General features: G+C 39.1%; 1 protein-coding gene across 2 annotated transcripts; it reads left to right on the forward strand.

Annotated features, from left to right (window-relative positions):
- Positions 1-317: 317 nt before the first annotated feature.
- tdrkh (tudor and KH domain containing) lies at positions 318-16,598 on the forward strand. Of its 2 annotated transcripts, none has more exons than XM_063002929.1 (14): positions 318-393; positions 3,221-3,364; positions 3,444-3,535; positions 6,027-6,219; positions 6,354-6,493; positions 7,123-7,435; positions 8,015-8,181; positions 8,275-8,450; positions 9,985-10,049; positions 10,131-10,282; positions 10,836-10,949; positions 11,726-11,780; positions 15,569-15,657; positions 16,184-16,598. In XM_063002929.1, the coding sequence occupies exons 2-13, from the start codon at positions 3,238-3,240 to the stop codon at positions 15,622-15,624; spliced, it is 1,650 nt and encodes a 549-aa protein (XP_062858999.1). In that variant the 5' UTR covers positions 318-393; positions 3,221-3,237; the 3' UTR covers positions 15,625-15,657; positions 16,184-16,598. The 2 variants fall into 2 exon arrangements, with proteins under 2 accessions (XP_062858999.1, XP_062859000.1); XM_063002930.1 differs by lacking the exon at positions 16,184-16,598 and adding an exon at positions 15,933-16,001.
- The last annotated feature ends 2,710 nt before the right edge of the window (positions 16,599-19,308 follow it).

A 19,308-nucleotide genomic window follows, 5' to 3' on the forward strand; every position in this document is an offset into this window, starting at 1 on the left:
ATTCAGATTTAGCAATTTGAAGATGCATCTACGTTAATTATTAAAAAGTATCAGTATCGATATCGGCGATACTGGCCCTGTATTTACTTGGTATCGGAGCGATACCAATTTTTGCAGTATCGCACACCACTAGTGATGGTGTATTGTTAATATATGTTTCCGACAGGGAGCGTCCTTGCGCGTTTTGTTGATTTTATCTCGGGTTGTGATTGGCTGTAGCGGTTTGACCTGCCAAATATCAGCCAATAGGGTGTGAGCATTCCGGGGCAAGCTCAGAGAGCTGCCTTAGTCAGCAAGCGTGTAATTCATGTGATTGTTTGACTCTAAAAGAAAGGTGGAGTGTGTGTTATAGACGGTGTAATCATTTACAGCATCCGCAGCGGCACTGCACAGGTAAACCGCGCTAATACTACAACACAGTGTTTACATATCACCTCATAACGAGCTGCAGTGTTACAGAGGAGTGTGTGAAGGTGACTAGCGGGGTACTGTGTGTGTGTGTGACCTGCTTTAAGCTACATGGCTGGCTTTTGTAGCTTTATATCGGGGTCAGACTGCTAGCTTGCCGTTTTTCTAAGTGACATCGCATTAGCTTTGTTCCGCTGTCGAGACTTTAGCAGGTGCTTCTCTACATAGTTCATTGGAAGGACGCCATGGCGGTGTTTTCTATCTTTATACTCTCAATAATAGCTGTCAGTTGTTGTTATTTAACACCTGACTGCTCCGTTTTGGAAGCTCACCAAATGTCAGAATGAACTGAACTGTCCGTTAAATAAATAACATGTGGCTAAACAACACAATGAATTGGCTAACCTGAAGTTCCAAAATCAGCACGCTGTTTAAAGATGAAACCATGGAGTTTAGGTTTGTAGTTCTGTAGTTCCCCAACTTTTTGTAACCAGGGACCCAGTATTTATTCCATAAACACAATTATTCCTTTATTATTATTATTATTATTTAGGTTGTTTCCTTTTTATGTAAAGCTTAATATAACCAACCTTTTTATTCGAAGGATGTTAGCATCTTTGACATTTACTTTACTTATATATACACCGACCAGGCATAACATTATGACCACTGACAGGTGAAGTGAATAACACTGATTATCTCTTCATCACGGCACCTGTTAGTGGGTGGGATATATTAGGCAGCAAGTGAACATTTTATCCTCAAAGTTGATGTTAGAAGCAGGAAAAATGGGCGAGTGTAAGGATTTGAACATGTTCGACAAGGGCCAAATTGTGATGGCTAGATGACCGGGTCAGAGCATCTACAAAACTGCAGCTTTTGTGGGGTGTCTCTGGTCTACAGTGGTCAGTATCTATCAAAAGTGGTCCAGGCGTCCAGGGATATTCCGCTTGCACACTAGCACTGAGTTTCTGAACTTCCCGGTTCGAAACTCGGTATTGCCACCGGTCGGCTGGGCGCCATCTACCGCGCATAATTGGCAGTGCCTGCAGCAGATACCAATTGGCTACCTATCTGCCGGACTATGTGTGGGTGGGTAGGTCTTCATACGCTGTGTAAGGACCCTGTTTGATGGAGGGGACGCCTGTGAAGAATGCAGGGGCGAGAAGAGGAGGGCTGTACACGTGTCGAAAGAGGCGTGTACAGCGACGTGCTCTCCTCGGATGCAATCTGGCATCTATCGGCAGTGGAAGACAAAAAAAATTGAGTGTGCTAAATTGGGAGGAAAATGGGGAGAAAACGCATTTAAAAGAAGAAAAAAAAGAAAGGTGTCCAAGGAAGGAACAGTGGTAAACTGGCCAAGGCTCATTGATGCACGTGGGGAGCGAAGGCTGGCCCGTATGGTCCGATCCAACAGACGAGCTACTGTAGCTCAACTTGCTGAAGAAGTTAATGCTGGTTCTGATAGAAAGGTGTCAATACACAGTGCATCACAGTTTGTTGCGTATGAGGCAGCATAGCCACAGACCAGTCAGGGTGCCCATGCTGACCTTTGTCCACCACCGAAAGCGCCAACAATGGGCACGTGAGCATCGAAACTGGACCACAGAGCAATGGAAGAAGGTGGCCTGGTCTGATGAATCAAGTTTTCTTTTACATCACGTGGATGGCCAGGTGTGTGTGCGTCGCTTACCTGGGGAACACATGGCACCAGGATGCACTATGGGAAGAAGGCAAGCCGGCGGAGGCAGTGTGATGTCTTGGGCAATGTTCTGCCGGGAAACCTTGCGTCCATGTGGATGTTACATTGACACATACCACCTACCTAAGCATTGTTGCAGACCATGTACACCCTTTCATGGAACAGTATTCCCTAATGGCTGTGGCCTCTTTCAGCAGGATAATGCACCCTGCCACAAAGCAAAAAATGTCAGGAAGAAAAGTTCAGGAATGGTTTGCGAAGCACAACAATGTGTTTGAGGTGTTGACTTGGCCTCCAAATTCCCCAGATCTCAATCCAATCAAGCATCTGTGGGATGTGCTGGACAAACAAGTCCGATCCATGGAGGCCCCACCTCGCAACTTACAGAAGTTAAAGGATCTGCTGCTAACATCTTGGTGCCAGATACCACAGCATACCTTTAGGGGTCTAGTGGAGTCCATGCCCCGATGGGTCAGGGCTGTTTTGTGCTGCATATATCTGCTGTTACAGTCAGCCCAACATTTAATATATCCCTGACTGTGACATGCACATTTGTTATGAAATCAGCCTTGTAATGCAAATGTTGCATCCTAATGTTTTGGTTGACCATTGTATGCTGCCTTAAATTACCCTCAGTAAAAGTGATTGTTAGATGCATGTAAATATAAATGTAAATAAGCAAATAACTGTGCCATGATATTTCTGCCGTTGTTGTTTATCGAAGTCCCTAAACTTTTTTGTTGTAATATTAACTAATCTGGCTTTGTCCCTTATACTTGCTGAAGTTCATATTAAACATTTTTACTCTTGTGTACCCATCTGTATTTAGTAAGTTTTAACTGTTGTTAATATTGGGTAAAAGCTATTATTGATATAAATAGGTTATTATTAGGGATTTAATGTCAAGCAGACAGTAGGTGTCGGTGGCAATGACAGCAGGGTAATAACCCATTCAGCCTTTCCTCTAGTTAGAATAAGATATCTGCGCTGCCAGAGTGTGTGTGGGGTTTTTTTCATGCTGCAGATAAAATGTAATGTGTCATTTAGGTAAACCTTTACATGCACTGATTAGTAATACTGTGTCTAATGCTCCTGTGTTTGTTGTGCCAGGTTTGTTCCTGACCAAAATGGCAGCAGTCCAGGAGGGACCGTGGAAAAGCTTGAGCTCAGGAAAGAAGGTGGTGCTAGCTGCAGGCCTTTCTGTCGGGGCCACAGTGGGCTACATTGTTTACCGGCACATTAGGAGCAGCAGTGGTGAGAAACATTGAACTGCCCAGGCTGAGATGATTACTGTAATGACTATTAATAACTATTATTTTTTTTATCTTCATAGCACAACGTCAAGAGACAGATCAGTCAAGGTTTTCAATGCCCCTTGAAGTGTACAGATCTATTGCAAGACATCAGAGCACCTTTCTTGATCTAGTAAGTGTATTGTTTACTCATCTTTAGCAATTCTGAGCCACTTTTTCCACATCCTACAATTGAGTAAAATAATTTATTAGTTAAAAATGCAACACAAGACAATTTAACTGGAAATAGTATGTAAAATGCTAATAAATACAGGAAGACTTGATTTGTCAATCCTTTATGAAATTATTTTTAAATTAAAGTATAGAAATTTAATGTTTCACCTTATCAATTCTGAAAAATACACATCGATTCTAAAATTAATGCATGTAACATGTTTCAAAAAAGATAGGCCAGGGAGTTTAGGATTAGGTAACTCTGTTTATTGTTCAACTACATTTTAAACAGAATTAAGCAATTATTTTTCATGTAACGAATGTGTTGACGCCTGGTCAGCCAATAGCACTGGTAAGATTCAAACCTGGCTGTCGGAGGGTTTGTTGCGTTCGCCAAATTTGAAATGACGGTATATTTTCAACAAAGTTTAAAGGTTAAAATGTCAAATACTCTACTTAATGAGTATTCAATTTAATACTGGTTAAGAGATTATCACATTCACTCCATGTACTGTTTTTCCCCTATTCTTCTCACCCAACCACAAACCAGTGTTTGGTCAGGGAACCTTGTCAGAATACCTGGCATCATTGTAACTGAAATATTCAAGGAGTTTAAGTTGTTTCTTTCTGGCTGCAGATATAATATACTAAAATACAGGACAAACAGATTCAAAAACCCAAAGTGATTGTTGTTGTTGTCGTTCATTGGTGCTTATACTAACCCAGTAAGATTTTTATTTTGCTGGTTTGAGTGTTCAGTGCATATTGTTTGTCTGATCTTTGTGTGGATACTGCTGTCTGTGCAAGAAATTTGCCCTGGGATTTAATAGACTATTCTGACTATCCTATCCAGTCTAAAACATTTTATTCCTTTTAAAAATAGTTTAAGGGTAGTAGAATCAAGCCTTTGCCATGGGCTTTGGGGAGTTTTTGTCTTCTCCCTGTGTCTGCGTGGGTTTCCTCCGGGAGCTCCGGTTTTCTCCTAAAAACATGCAAGTGAGGTGAATTGGAGATACAAAATTGTCCATGACTGTGTTTGACATTAAATTTGTGAACTGATGAATCTTGTGTAATGAGTAACTACCGTTTCTGTTAGGGATGTCCCGATCCGATCTCAAAGATCGGGATCGGGGCCGATCAAGGCATTTTTTAACTGATCGGAATCGGCTTTACTAAACCCGATCCTAATCCCGATCTTTTGTTTTACGTCAGCATGTCCGCTGTGTGGAATACTTTAAATTGGAAAGTGAAACGAGTCCAGCAGCGACGTGTAATGTCTGCACTGTGAGCGTTTCACGAGGCGGTAGTAGCAGAGCTGCGTTCATTACTGTAGAATTTTACTATTGATATGGTGTGTGAGTCGAGGATCACTCCGGTTTACAAAACAATGTAGTGATGCACTCGTTTAATAAAGAAATAAATACACAGTATATTCACATATTGTCGGGAGCAGAACACTTTATTAACTTCTTCTGTTACGGTACCGAATAGCGGACGCTATTCCATGCACTATGGAAGCCCCAAAGGGTCAAAACACACTCACTTCGCATAGAAACGTCCATCAAACCATTGCCACAATACAAGCACTTTAAAAACTGGCTTTCCTTCATAACAAAAGAGCCTTTCCATTTTATTTTGGTATTCAGGTTTTACTGTAATGCTTTTAAGTAACTTATTTTTCTTATATTCAAGTTAAGCTGCTACACAGATTTCTGTTAATTTTTTAGTGTATCACTGCATTAAACAGATTTTTTTTTCTTCAAATATAAAGTTTAAAGTAAAACTGTAATTATCTCACTCATTTTGATTGATTTTGTAAAAATACAAAACATTAAGCAATAGCTTGGATGCAGCATTTTTCCCTACAGCACTGCAGAGCTATTTAGTTGTTAAACATGTACATTAGATTAATTTGAATAACTGTAATGTACTTGAAGTGTGCACTGTGTGAACAGTATTATCCAGTTCTTATCTAGACAATATCTAGAAAATACAAGTATCGGTTTGAGACTCGGTATCGGATCGGGATCAAAATTGATAATCGGGATCGGTATCGGGAACAAAAAAACGTGATTGGGACATCCCTAGTTTCTGTCATGAATGTAACCAAAAGTGTAAAACATGACATTGAAATCCTAATATACAAACAAATACTAATTCAGTAAGAGTTTTGTTTTGCTGATTTAACTCTTTATTACTTCTTGTTTGTCTGATCTTTGTGTGGATGCTGTTGTCTGTGCAGGAAATTTGCCCTGGGTTTTAATAAAGACTATTCTGACTATCATATCCTGTGTAAACCATGCATTTAGTTTCAGGGTAACAGTATCATTTTCGTTCCTCTGTTTTGTTTTGTTTTTGCTGTATTTCACTGTGATATTTGTGGACTTAAAGTTTAACTTCTTTAAAATATTTGAAAATAATTTTAAATTTATCTTGTTTCGATTGTATAGGTGAGTCAGAAATCAGGAGCTCAGGTAAACATACAACCCGATTCACAGGATCCAAGCTCGGTCAGCTTCCTGCTTCAGGGCAAAGCGGAGCAGATTCTCCTGGCTAAGTGTGCTCTGGAGAAACTGGCCACAGACAGCGAGCTTGTCACTGATTTCATCGACGTGCCTCAGAATGCCTTTGGACGAATAATAGGTACTACACTAATGCCTTTGTTTATTTGTTTTATAAATCGTGGAAATGTATATTCCAAGATTCAAGATTCTTTCTGTTCGGACAATGTTTATTTTAACGTGACCCTGATACTTATGGGTGCATTTGTGCAACAGGTCGAGGCGGTGAGACACTCAAGCTAATTAGCCGAACATCAGGGGCTCGGATAAATTGTCCACGTGAGCGTGGTTGCAGCTTGGAAGAGAAGGGCAAGGTCACAATTATGGGAACACGTCAAGAAGTACGGCGGGCTAAGGTGAGGTATCTTTATGCTCACTCCAAAGTCAAATAAAGGAGTCTTTTTAGTTGTTGTGGTTTTCACACGATTGATCAGTGATGGGGCGTCACACACTACACGATCTATCGCCAGGAGGAATCTCAGACGAGTCTCTCTGGTCGATGTGCAACAGGTCGAGCAGAGAGACAACTTTTTTTCGCAGTGCTTTTTTTTATTTACATTTTTCAGTGCTTTTTTCACACTACATGAAATTGAGTCACCAACAGGTCCAGATATTTAGCATGCTAGATATTTTTCTTAAGTCTTAGAGTGCTCAGATCGAGTTGTTGAACAGTTCACACATAGCAATTGAGAGCTGATTTTCAAGCCCCGAGTGAACACTGATTTGCCTCCGAGCTGCCACATCTAGCGGCGACCAGTCGGCGAGGGTTTTAAATCTTAACGGTTCTGTCAGTTTAGTCTGGTGTCCCACCACAAGTGCACTTGTCAGTGCTCTCTCTGTGCCTATACTGAGGCCAGATAAAATAGAAGGGTTGAGTAAAGAAGGGCATCTGTGGAAACACTGTGCCAAGTCTGGTATGCAGACTAGATCCACTATGGAGACAATAGGAGGAAAAAATATAATTGTATTCTTCTGCTTTTTTCAGGACATGATCATGGAGAAGGTGTTGGAAAATGAAACTGTCCGGAAGCGAATAAGTCAGTCTTCTGCTCTGCGCCAGAAACGCAAAGCCCTCGAACTGGAACCAGTGCACAAATCTCAGAGTGCAGACTCTGAGCTTCTGAGAACCGAGAACGGAGATGATCTGCTCTCCCCTCTGACTGAGACGGGGTTTACTCAGGCCAACAGCTACAGTGGGTTTGCAAGCAGTGCTGACCACACAACAGAAAATTCACTGAAATCTGATGAGGAGGAGATTCCTTCACCAGTTTTACCACTGGAGTTTTCAAAGTTTGAAAGTAAGAACTAAAGGCTTGATCTGAGTGTTACTGCACAAAAAAGGATAATAAAGGCTGCTAAAGTTTATTGGATGTTCCAATCAAATAATTGCTGTTACACTGCTAGTACACATCAATATGGGCATTCATTCACATAGCCATGTCAGGACTTTATTAGTAATCCAAACCATTTTTGAACAGTAGGTTCCTTTTTGCTTTCTCACATGTAAACACAAATTGTATAAACTGTTATCTAGTGACAAATTACTTTCAATATTTTACATCAAAGCATGTATGAGTGGTGTTTTCTTAAATTTTCACCACAGTGCTTTTTTTAATTTACCATAGAATCTAATATTGTCACATTTTAGAAATTGGGTTCCCTAAGTTCCTAAAGTGCTTAGGTGGCACAGAAGTGTAAGTGTAGGCCACCACCACCACCGAGATCTAAATTGAAATCTAAGCTGTGCTATTGACTGGCTCGGTATGTATACAGACACTGATTGGTTGTGTGTCCCTTAAATGGAGTCTTCAAGAGTTTAAAAAGTGTACCTTTCCTGAATGTCTGCCTTAATTTAAATTCTTCTGTTTCTCTTCCAGTCCCCAGTCCAGATCTGAGCTTCCAACCCGGTGAGCATTTAGAAGTGTATGTTTCAGCATCTGAGAATCCACAGCACTTTTGGATCCAGATCATAGGCGTCCGATCACTTCAGTTGGACAAGCTTACTACAGAGATGAGCCGCTTCTACAGTGGCGATGCCTTACAGGTGATTTTAATGCATCCTTCCTTTCTTAATAAGCATACATTAGCAGAAAAAACTGTTACCTATGTAAAAATAACTGTTACCTATGATGTACAGGAGCACAGAGTGGAAACTATTGTAGTAGGGGACATCGTTGCTGCTCCTTATCGGAACCATGGCACGTGGAACAGGGCTCAAGTGTTGGGGGTCCTGGGCTCAGGTTTGGTTGACTTGTATTATGTGGACTTTGGAGACAATGGAGAATTGCCACGAGATCAACTGCGCAGTATGAGGTCAGAGGAAGAGAGATTACAAAGCATAACATCTTTCTATAATTTACATACAGATTTCTTGTACACTGAGTTTGTTTACATGATTAGACATACTCCAATGTCTTTAAACATGTATGACAGGTTTAAACAAACACAGAAGAGTATGACAGGTTTAAACAAACACAAAAGAGTACGACAGGTTTAAACAAACACAAAAGAGTACGACAGGTTTAAACAAACACAAAAGAGTACGACAGGTTTAAACAAACACAAAAGAGTACGACAGGTTTAAACAAACACAAAAGAGTACGACAGGTTTAAACAAACACAAAAGAGTACGACAGGCTTAAACAAACACAAAAGAGTACGACAGGTTTAAACAAACAAAAGAGTACGACAGGTTTAAACAAACACAAAAGAGTACGACAGATTTAAACAAACACAAAAGAGTACGACAGATTTAAACAAACACAGAAGAGTACGACAGATTTAAACAAACACAAAAGAGTACGACAGGTTTAAACAAACACAAAAGAGTACGACAGGTTTAAACAAACACAGAAGAGTACGACAGATTTAAACAAACACAAAAGAGTACGACAGGTTTAAACAAACACAAAAGAGTACGACAGGTTTAAACAAACACAAAAGAGTACGACGGGTTTAAACAAACACAAAAGCATGTTTGTTTTTGCTTTTTGATTAAGTATCTACAAACTTAATTGTAAGTGGCTTTTCAATCAGCCATATTGGCACCCTCAATAAAATTAATAGAAAGTCTTCTAAGCAATGTACTTTATGAGAAATTAGCTTATTTTGCTCACAAAAACTGAAACAAATCCGACTTTTGATTACAATTATTTTGTTTAGAGAAAATGCATTAATAGATTGGATTTTTTTTCAGTGTGAAGCAAATTCAACAAAAGGTGAATTTTTATAATCTTTTTTTTTTACTCATCTTCACCAGTAATTGTTGGATTGCTAGTAATTGTGGAAGGGACTGTATCCGTTATTTTGTTTTTCTATGTTTACAAATACATGGAAATGTAACCAGTAAGAAATGCTCATGTGCCAAACATACTGTTCACTAAATCCACAGTACCAAGATTTGGATTTTTTTCTATTATTTAATTAGATTTTTTCTATTATTTAATTAGATTTTTTCTATTATTTAATTAGATTTTTCTATAATTTTATTAGATGTATATATGTTGACACCTTCACCAAAAGAAATTCCTTGTACATCTGGTACTAATAAAGATTCTGGTTCTGGAGTTCTTATTATGAGGTCACTGAAGTGCATTTAACACTTCATCAATCTGTCTCATTAGTCCTATCACTCTTTTCTGTAGAATCCCCTAAATCAATGTACAGTGGAAGAGTTTTGAGTGTAAACCACCTATTAAATAAGGTCCCACCACAGTATCACAATAAAATATATTAGAAAGACCCACCCATTAATAGAACTTTTCATGTCTTTTTATGTCACTAAAGTGCATTTGTTGATCAATATTTCTGTACATGTAATCAAACAATGTTTAATTTCCTTCTGTAGAAGTGACTTCCTGAGCTTGCCCTTCCAAGCAATCGAGTGTAGTCTGGCAGGAGTGTGTCCTGTAGGTGAGTACTAAAAGCAGTATTTATGTTTAATAAGAATTCTTATTCTGAATAAAATCCAATCACTGTTGTTTATGGTTGCAGGAGAAGTCTGGACAGAGGAGGCTCTGGACGATTTTGAGAGACTGACATACTCTGCACAGTGGAAACCTTTACTGGCTAAACTGTGCAGTTACTCTCACACAGAGATGTCTTCCTGGCCCAGTGTAACGCTGTATGATAACACGCTGGGAAAGGTCAGAGTTCTTAGAAAGTGGACTTGAAGTTTTGTCTTTTATTTAAGCACAATTCAGCATTGCTAGCTGGATGATTTCAGTGGTTATTGCAAGGATGCTTTAATAACACACAACCTCTTAACACCCTAGAAACCACCTGGAACACCATAGTAACTATAGCCACCTGGCAAAATCCTAGGATATACTTGATTAAATGGCAGTAAATTAGCTATTCTCTAGTAACCACCTGAAATATTATAACAATGTACATAGAGCCTACTAACCTACTAACTGCAATGTCTTAAGTAATTCCATTACATCTTTAGGCTTCATGCCATATTTAGTGGGACAGCATTACAGTCATTGCTCATCAGAGCCAAATAGATACTTGGGTAAAAAAAATTACTGAAGACTGATTGACTATATTTTAAGTGTGAATATGTGTGTTGCCTTGTGATGAGTTTTCAGCCTTGTGCCCAGTGTTTTTAGGTGGCACCAAAATAATGGTCTTTTTACATAGATTAAGTGCTTAGTGAAAATAGTGATTGTGTGTGTGTGTGTGTGTGTGTGTAAGCCTGTGGACCTGGGTGAAGAGATGATTCAATTAGGCCATGCTGTGAGCAGTCAGGATGCGGAGAATGGACTAAGAGAGGATCAGGACGAGCCCAGATCTCTACAAAAGTTACTGGTAAGAAAGGAGTACGAATAACAGTAATTACAGTAACAACTGCTACCAAATTATGGACACTGTTGGTCAGTATTTTAATCTTTATGCATCCTATATTCAACCCACTCACTGAAATCCCAATAAATTACCGAAAGGCAGTCTATAAATAGCTATAGAGTGGACACACTTCCTTATTATTGATCGGTATGGGCCAGCAGCAGTGGGCTATGAATAAATATGTAGGGAGCTCTCTCCACAGGCCAGCCGTGCTGGCAGAAAGATTGCAACAACATTTCAGTCTGGGCAAGCGGGGCTGGCCATAAGATAGGAAAAGGTTAGTGGCTTTCCATTCATTGGATCATATGGGTTTTTTGTGACCTCCTGGATGATTTGTCAACATGCGCTTGGAATAATTTCTGTGAACCAGCCACTTGTAGGAAGTTTCGGCAGTATTGTAAGGTCACAAAACCTTAAGCATTTTGTAACACTTTTCTGTCTTATTTTAATACGTTTCCATATCTTTTTTTTTTTTTTTTTTTTAGTTGGATAGTGTGCTGCTTGAGACATTTGAGCCTGTTTTACAGGTTGTGTCTTATGTAAATCGACTCGGTCATTAATTACATTTGGTAGGGTGGCTCAGTGGGTAGCACTGTTGCCTTACAGCAAGAAGTTCCTGGATTCCCAGGTGGAGCGGTCCAGGTCCTTTCTGTGTGCAGTTTGCATGTTCATGGAATAATACTTTTTCAGGGCACTACATGTAACAGTGTGTAACAGTGTTTGCTGATGTATATCTACAGGATGACATGACAGGTGCAACCTCAGAGTTGAGTCTCTCCTGCATAAGCTTGTCAGGTAAGGTCCAGAGTTTAATTCAGAACTTAAATGTATATGAGGTTTATATGTCTCCTCAGTACATAATCTGCACAAAGGATCATCCCATCAGACATTTGTTGTTATCATTTTCAGTAAAGTGTCCCGATATAAGAAAAGAAGGGATGCAACTATGTGCCAAAACTGAATGCTGTTTATCTTATATTGGTGACACCAGCACATCAAAAACTTTTGTTTACTCATAAGTTTTAATGGAGAAGCATGATAGCACCAGCTATAGCATAGCTTAAATGTATACTGTATGGCCAAAAGGATTCCTTATTGCTGATGCAGTTGTGGCCTCTGCTGGCTGGTTTATAGCACCTGCACAGAGCCGGCAGATAGCACTGCTGAGATTTGAACCCGCTGTGCCACCTAAGTGCTGCACAGATTAACATTAATTATAATTATACACAATAATTATATAGGCTTTTCTTGTTTGTTTTTTTGTCATTTTGACTTTGTAATTCTCTTTAATTGGTGACAATAATGGAATCTGAGGATTTTGTTTTCTTGGTAGACCTAAAATAAATAGTACATTGGCTAGGAGTATATTAATAAGTACACATAAGGGTGTGTGTTAACAAAATAAGATCATGGATCTCTGGCTCGTTCCTGTGACCAAATCGTAGCTATGACGTGATTTGCAATGACCAGTTTTGCTTAAATCAGGGTTTTTCAAACTTATTTGTAAGTGACCCATAAGCAATGCTTCTTACTCTCTGTGGTTTACAAGGTGTAACAAAGTCTCCACAAGGGGGCATTCGCATTTATTCAAGTTTATTTCATTATTATTATTTTTCTATGCAACCTTTTTTTTGGTTTGCGACCCACCTAGGGGTTGTGACCCAGGGTTTAAAACCCTGGCTTAAATAACCTGAAATTGTAATGCCAACATGTCATTTAAATACATGTATAATTATACCATGGCCATAAGAAAATACAATAGATGTTTTTGCTATTTATATGCAACCTGTTTGCCTGTAATCAAGTCCTAGCTGTGATGTCCATCATAACTAACTCCCTTTTATTTTGAAATGTTTAAATAACAACCATTTAGATGTTGTGTTAAGGTCAGTGGCAGACCAAGCAGATGAATAGCTCTTCATCCAGCTGGCCCAGCTTTGTAGAAGTCCAGCGTGCTGATGTGGACCAGAATTCCTCTGACAGGCTCATGCCACCTTCCTCCTCCCTGATCTACTCAACACCATCTCTGAGCCTGAGTGAGCTCGTTAGCCAGGTTGTTGAATCACCAGGCTCATTGCTGTCTCTGGGAGAGGATCAAAGAGTTCCTGCTCATCCGAGCCCAATGAGATGCTCGGAGGAACAAGTGAAGCATATGTACTTCTCACCCACGTCTGTAGATGTAGTCACTTCAGCGATGGATTCAGTTACTCTGAGTGATGATGTCTTTATTGGGACATGCAGCAGCAGCAGTAGCAGTAGCAATGTGACAATCTCGTCTTCAGAGACAATCTCGTCTTCTGAGAGACAAGAGTCCTCTCCTAGTACAGGCAGCGGAAGTGAGCATAGCAGCAACACCAGTGATGGTATACGAGGCGTCTGGTATTACCTCACATCTTCTCGAGACTCTGAGATGTCACTTAATTCCACTATGCTAACCACGTCTTTGTCCTCCTGTCCGACGTCTTTACCTTCCTATCTGACCGAGGACACAGCCGCTGTTTCTTCTTCATCTATCATTCATCTGAGCTCTGAGCTCTCAGACAGTGCTGAAGATGCTGAAATGACTGACGGACACGCAGCTGAATCAGCCGAATCAGGAGGAAGTCTGGTCGATCTGACTGACAGCAGCAGTGGAAGTGATGTGGTCTATGTTAGCTCCAGCAAGCCCAACCCTGCCAGTGGTGCCACTAGTAATTCTCAGCAAGAGGAAAATGGAAAAAAGCCTCAGTTACTAGGTGGAATTCCTACTGAAATGTTTCAGAGCCATGCTGAAAGCTTAAAGGTAGAGAAAAAGGAGGTTTGTGAAAAGCCTGAACTTAAAGAGGTGGTATTGGGAACTAACAACAAGATGGAAAAGAGTGGGACCGTGTCTGTAAAAGGTGCTTGGTGGTTTTGCAAACTATTGGAAAACTCACTTTCCACTGGTGCTTGATGGGGAAACTCAAAACAGTTTTAAAATGGTGCACAGATTTGGGGAAATATTGGGTGTTTTCTTATAAGGAAATGCAATCTCACATGTCACGATTATTGCACTTATTGCATTAAAGGAATAACATCATCTTTTCTAACAGAATCTTTGTTTACCACATCTGTAGTGTATGTGCAATTACCATGAACAATACATTTAAAGTGCTTACTAGTGAAAAAAACGAACGGAAAGCCTGTTTACTCCAAACTTGCATTAAAAAGCCTAAGCCAACCAGTTCTCCCAGTCTAGTGATATTCAATTTCCTGTTATAACATTGCTATAATTCCTTTTGTGCCACTTGCATTACCCCATGATGGACAACTGACTGTGTCTGAGGAAATTTAGGATGGATGAGGTTACTTCTCATTTCTCCTGCAGCAGCTGTTTGGTCGATGTACCAGCCTGAGGGGCAGTTGGTATATTGGTATATTGGTTAAGGAACAGGACTAGTAATCAAAAGGTTGCTGATTAAGCCCCACCACTGCCAGGTTGCCACTGTTGGGCCCTTGAGCAAGGCCGTTTATACTCAATTGCTTAAACAATATACAGTACTGTAAGTCACTTTGGATAAAAGCGTCTGCTAACTGCTGAAAATGTAAATGAGAAGTGGAGGTTTACATAGGGCATAGTGTGCATCTCCATGTGTGGAATGTCTCTCCTTGTGAGAATCCACCATGACTTTAGACATTAAAAAGAGTGGGTGCTAGTCTGTGGCCGTTTTTGTTAGTGTTGAATGCCTGGCCAGGCTGGTAACACAGTTAAACCAAAAGTTTTTAATAATTTTATCCAACTTCCAAACGCTAAACCTACTTTATTATGTATACCCAAATCAAAGCACTTTTTAAAATAATAACTGATCATTATAAGTTAGAAAATAAGATTCGACTGACAAGCCTAAAGTGATGCATTGAAGTATCAACTGTTTTTATAAGCAAAGATTTGGGTAGAACAGAACTGGCAGTCATGACATCCTGTTACAATGAGTCTTAATCATAAAACAATCAATTAAAGGTCTCAAAACATAAAAAAATAACATTAAAATGTTTACAGAGAGGTTCGTCCTAGTCCGACTTTCCCGGAATCACTGGGCGCAGTGCAGTATACCCTGCAGACACGATGACAATTCATTGTGGGTCCTCAGCCACCACCCCCACAGAAGTAGCCCGCCATGTCTGTATGTAGACTACCAACAGCACCACTGTGGATTCTAACCCAGGATCGCTGCACCACCCGTGCACCCTCTGTAAACATTTCTTTAAAAAAGTTCCCATTCTCTTTTTAAATGTATAAATATTTGAATGTAAATTCATTGACTGAAAACTTACTGGAACTCAAAAAGCCATGGTTACCTCAATGTCATACTTGGTCTGTGGTAATTGCTAGCACACTACAGAGCTATAGACTGAAATAGTGTTTTGTTGTTTTTATTTATTTACACTGAAAAAGTATACCTTTACCATGTATATTTAGCAAACGATCTAATCTAACACAACACAAGGTATGGGGTTTGTTGGTTTTTTTTTTTTTTTTTTTTAACATAACTGTTTTTAAAGATGGGATAAGTTGGAAAGTATTGACCCAGTGTTCATTTGGATTTATCTTCTTGAATTTGCAGAAGTTGCCTCAATATCTGGAAGTGTGGACGATGTGCTTGAAGATGATTTTAACTGAAACGAGACCAAAGATAATATACATGTTATACTGGTAAAGAAAATCCTTTATTTACTTTGTTTAGTCTTACTAATATACTATTTGGCCAAAGTATTTGGGCAGCTGTCCATGAGCTTACTTCACATTTTAAAAACAAATGGTATTAAAATAGAATGACTTCTATGTGATCTCTGATGCTGGACGAGAAAGCCTTTAAGCGATGTTCCAGTTTATTTCAAAGCAGTTCGGTGGAGTTGTGGTCAGAGCTCTGTGCAGGTCACTGGAGTTTCCTCAAACCAGGCTTTTCTTCTTTCTTGCTTTCTGCACAGGGGCACAATCTTGCTGGAACAGAAAAGGGCCTTACCTAAACTAATGCTGCCAAGTTGGAAGCATATAATGTTTGTATATAATTCCTTTAATACACTTGTTAACTAGGGTTAGTTTTGTGGCTGAAATGCATAAATTCAGAAATTAGCAGGGGTGTCCCAGTACTTTTGTCCATATAGTGTTTATGTCATCAGGCATACAGACCAAGTTTAGAAATGAAGCAGTTCTCATTTATCTTTTATTGTTTCCGTAGAGACCACGTGTTACTACAAGCTACAGCATGAACCTCATGCTTCCTGTCTGCAAGTGCAAGCCTTAACTGACTGATGTGTTTTGTGTCTGTCATGTTTGCCTTCTTGTGTTATTATGTTGGCAGTGTTACTGGTACTGTTATTTACTTATTTTTATTTTGTACCATGTTGTTTTGGGAGTTGAGAGAATCAGTGCTCAGGGAATTTGAAGGTAGGAGCTACAGAAAGAAACCTCAGTATTATTATAAGTGTGCACTAAGAAGAATATAGGTGTTTTGTGAAAGTTAATAGAGTGATTTTTTTTTTAACAATTTGTAGTTAATTTACTGTAATGTTATTCATGTTGTGTATCTCATGCTTCATTAACTTGTTTTGATGTATATGTATAATAAAATAGACTATTCAATTGTTTTTGCACACTCCAGTATTTTGTTGGACTGCCTTTAGCTTTAATAACGGTACGTACAGTGGTGTTCAAAAAAATAGCAGTGATTTTAAAAAAGCAAATAAAGCACAAAATCATTATAATAACTTTTATTTCCATAAATGCAAATGCACTGATAATACTACACTTTCAATTCTAAATCAAAACTTTAACAAAATGTAGCCAGTTTGTGTTCATCCTTTACAGAAAATTAAGAAAAATGAATATTAGGCTGTTCAAAAAAATAGCAGTGCCAGCATTTTTCTTTAAAAACTCAAAAAATGTATCTATAACATGAAAAATGTTTGAGGTTTTACTTTACTTTCAATTATTGAACTAATATTTAGTGTCATTACAATTGTTTCCAAGATCTGTGTTGCATGGAGTCGACCAACTTCTGGCACCTCTGAACAGGTATTTCAGTCCAGGATGATTAGACGACATTCCACAGTTCTTCTGCAATTTTGGGTTTTGCCTCAAAAAACGCGCTTCAGATGTCAGTCTACAAGTTCTCTATGGGATTGAAGTCAGGGGATTGGGCTGGTCACTCTATTACCTCAATCTTGTTTGTCTGTAACCAAGATGTTTTGGGTCATTGTCATGTTGAAAAACCCATTTTAAGGACATTTCTTCTTCGACATAGGGCAACATGATCTCCTCAAATATTCTGATATATTTAATCTGATCCATGATCCCTCGTATGTGATAAATAGGCATAACACCATGGTATGAGAAACATTCCCATATCATCATTTTGTACCACCATGCTTTACTGTCTTCACAGTGAACTTTGGCTTGAATTCAGTGCTCGAGGGTCGTCTGACATACTGTCTACGACCACTAGACCCAAAAAGAAAAATTTTGCTTTTACCAGTCCACAAATGTTGAGCCATTTTTCTTTGGACCAGTCAGTGTGTTCCTTGGCAAATTTTACCCCATTCAGGATACGTCTTTTTCTTAACAACGGAACTTTGCAAGGAGTTCTTGCTGGTAAATTGGCTTCACTTAATCATCTTCTGTACTCACTGGTAAATTTAGATGTTCCTTGATCTTTCTGGAGGTGATCATTGACTGAGTATTTGCCATTTTGGCTATTCTTCGATTCAATCGAACAGTAGTTCCATGCTTCCTTCTGCGTCTTTCAGGTTTTGATTGTCACTTCAAGGCATTTGAGATCATTTTAGCTGAGCAGCCTATCATTTGCTGCACTTCTCTGTATGTTTTTTCCCTCTACAATCAACTTTTTAATCAAAGTACGCTGTTCATCAAAACAATGTCTGGAACAACCCATTTTACCCAGTATTTCAGAAGGAAATGTGCTATGACCAACCTGTGCAACATTTGCCCCCCTCCTACCTTAAATAAGGGACAAAATTGACACCCATTCTTCTGCAGAATGAATGACTTCACCAATTGAACTCCTCACTGCTATTATTTTGAACAACCCCCTTTCAATCAATGCTTCGATTACTCAGAATGAGCGGCATGCATGTCCTAATTGTTGGGTTTGTTTGTTCATGACTCTACTACACTTTCAAGTAAATTTTTTGCCATGTAGAAATATCACTTCTACTAAAAACAGTGATTTATCAGGTTAATGGTGTTGGACTGCTATTTTTTTTTTAACACCACTGTATTTGCTATGACAGTTTTAATGACGCAGCAACGCTACAACATTTATTTTCATTAATAGCTGTGCTATTTTTTGGCCAATATTCTGTATTATAGGGGTTATATGTATATGGGGTTAAGGTTATGACTCTGTGGTGGCCTTTTCATGTGTGAAAATGACTCCTTATTCTCACTTAACCACTCTTTCACAATTTGAGCCCAATGAATCTTGGTATTGTTGCCATGGAATCTGTCCACATAGTCGAATCACCCAGCAACAGTATAAAAGAAGAATCAATTTGTCATACAGCTGCATGTATTTCTTAAGATATCTGTAATTTGTTTTTTAAAAGTTGTCTTAGAAATAAATGTATCCAGCCTTAGAGTTTCTTGCAGTTTGTTCCAGTCTATGGCTGCAGCCACTTGAAATGATGACTGACCAAAAATGGTGTTCGTTTTAGGAACCTTCAGTGAAATACGATGGGCAGCGCGAGTATAATAAACTGAAGATGAGGTTTGCAATAAATGACACAAATAGGGAGGAGACAAACCAAGCAGGGTTTTGTATATGAGCATAAACCAATGGCCAGATGGCCAGTTCACAATAGAATAAAGGGTACAGTGATGTGTTTTATATGGAGCATTCATCGCAAACTGAATGGCAGAGTGATAAAGTACGTCAAGTTTCAGAAGATCACTTTTTCAAGCTGACCTGTATATAACATCACCAAAATCTAACAAGGGGAGGATGGTCATTTGTACAAGTTCCAGTTTAGCAGATCGGCTAAGAGAGGCCCGCATTCTATACAGAGAGCCTATTTTTGATCTAACCTTAGATTGTAATTTACTAATGTGATATGAAAATGTCAGTGTGCTATCTAGCCATATGCCCAAATATTTATACTCCGAGACCTGACTTAAAGTAGCCCCATCGACAGTGATGATGTCATGGATATTATATGCATAATTGGTAGAAATCTTTGCAGTCTGAGGAGCCCTTCTGCAGGTGACTCAAAGAGTGAAGATTTTGGGGTGGGAAAGAGTAAGATTTTGGGGTGTGTAAATGTCAAGTAATGCCATCCAAGTGCATAA

The sequence above is a fragment of the Trichomycterus rosablanca genome, chromosome 10, assembly GCF_030014385.1.
Source record: "Trichomycterus rosablanca isolate fTriRos1 chromosome 10, fTriRos1.hap1, whole genome shotgun sequence".
Taxonomy (NCBI): Eukaryota; Metazoa; Chordata; class Actinopteri; order Siluriformes; family Trichomycteridae; genus Trichomycterus; species Trichomycterus rosablanca.

What these genes read in the sequence shown, in the direction of transcription:
- tdrkh (XM_063002929.1), top strand. Translation starts at nt 3,238, where the DNA reads ATGGCAGCAGTCCAGGAGGGACCGTGGAAAAGCTTGAGCTCAGGAAAG. An exon ending in GATCAACTGCGCAGTATGAG is followed by an intron (nt 8,451 to 9,984) that starts GTCAGAGGAAGA and finishes TTCCTTCTGTAG; the next exon opens with AAGTGACTTCCTGAGCTTGC. An exon ending in GGCAGGAGTGTGTCCTGTAG is followed by an intron (nt 10,050 to 10,130) that starts GTGAGTACTAAA and finishes TTATGGTTGCAG; the next exon opens with GAGAAGTCTGGACAGAGGAG.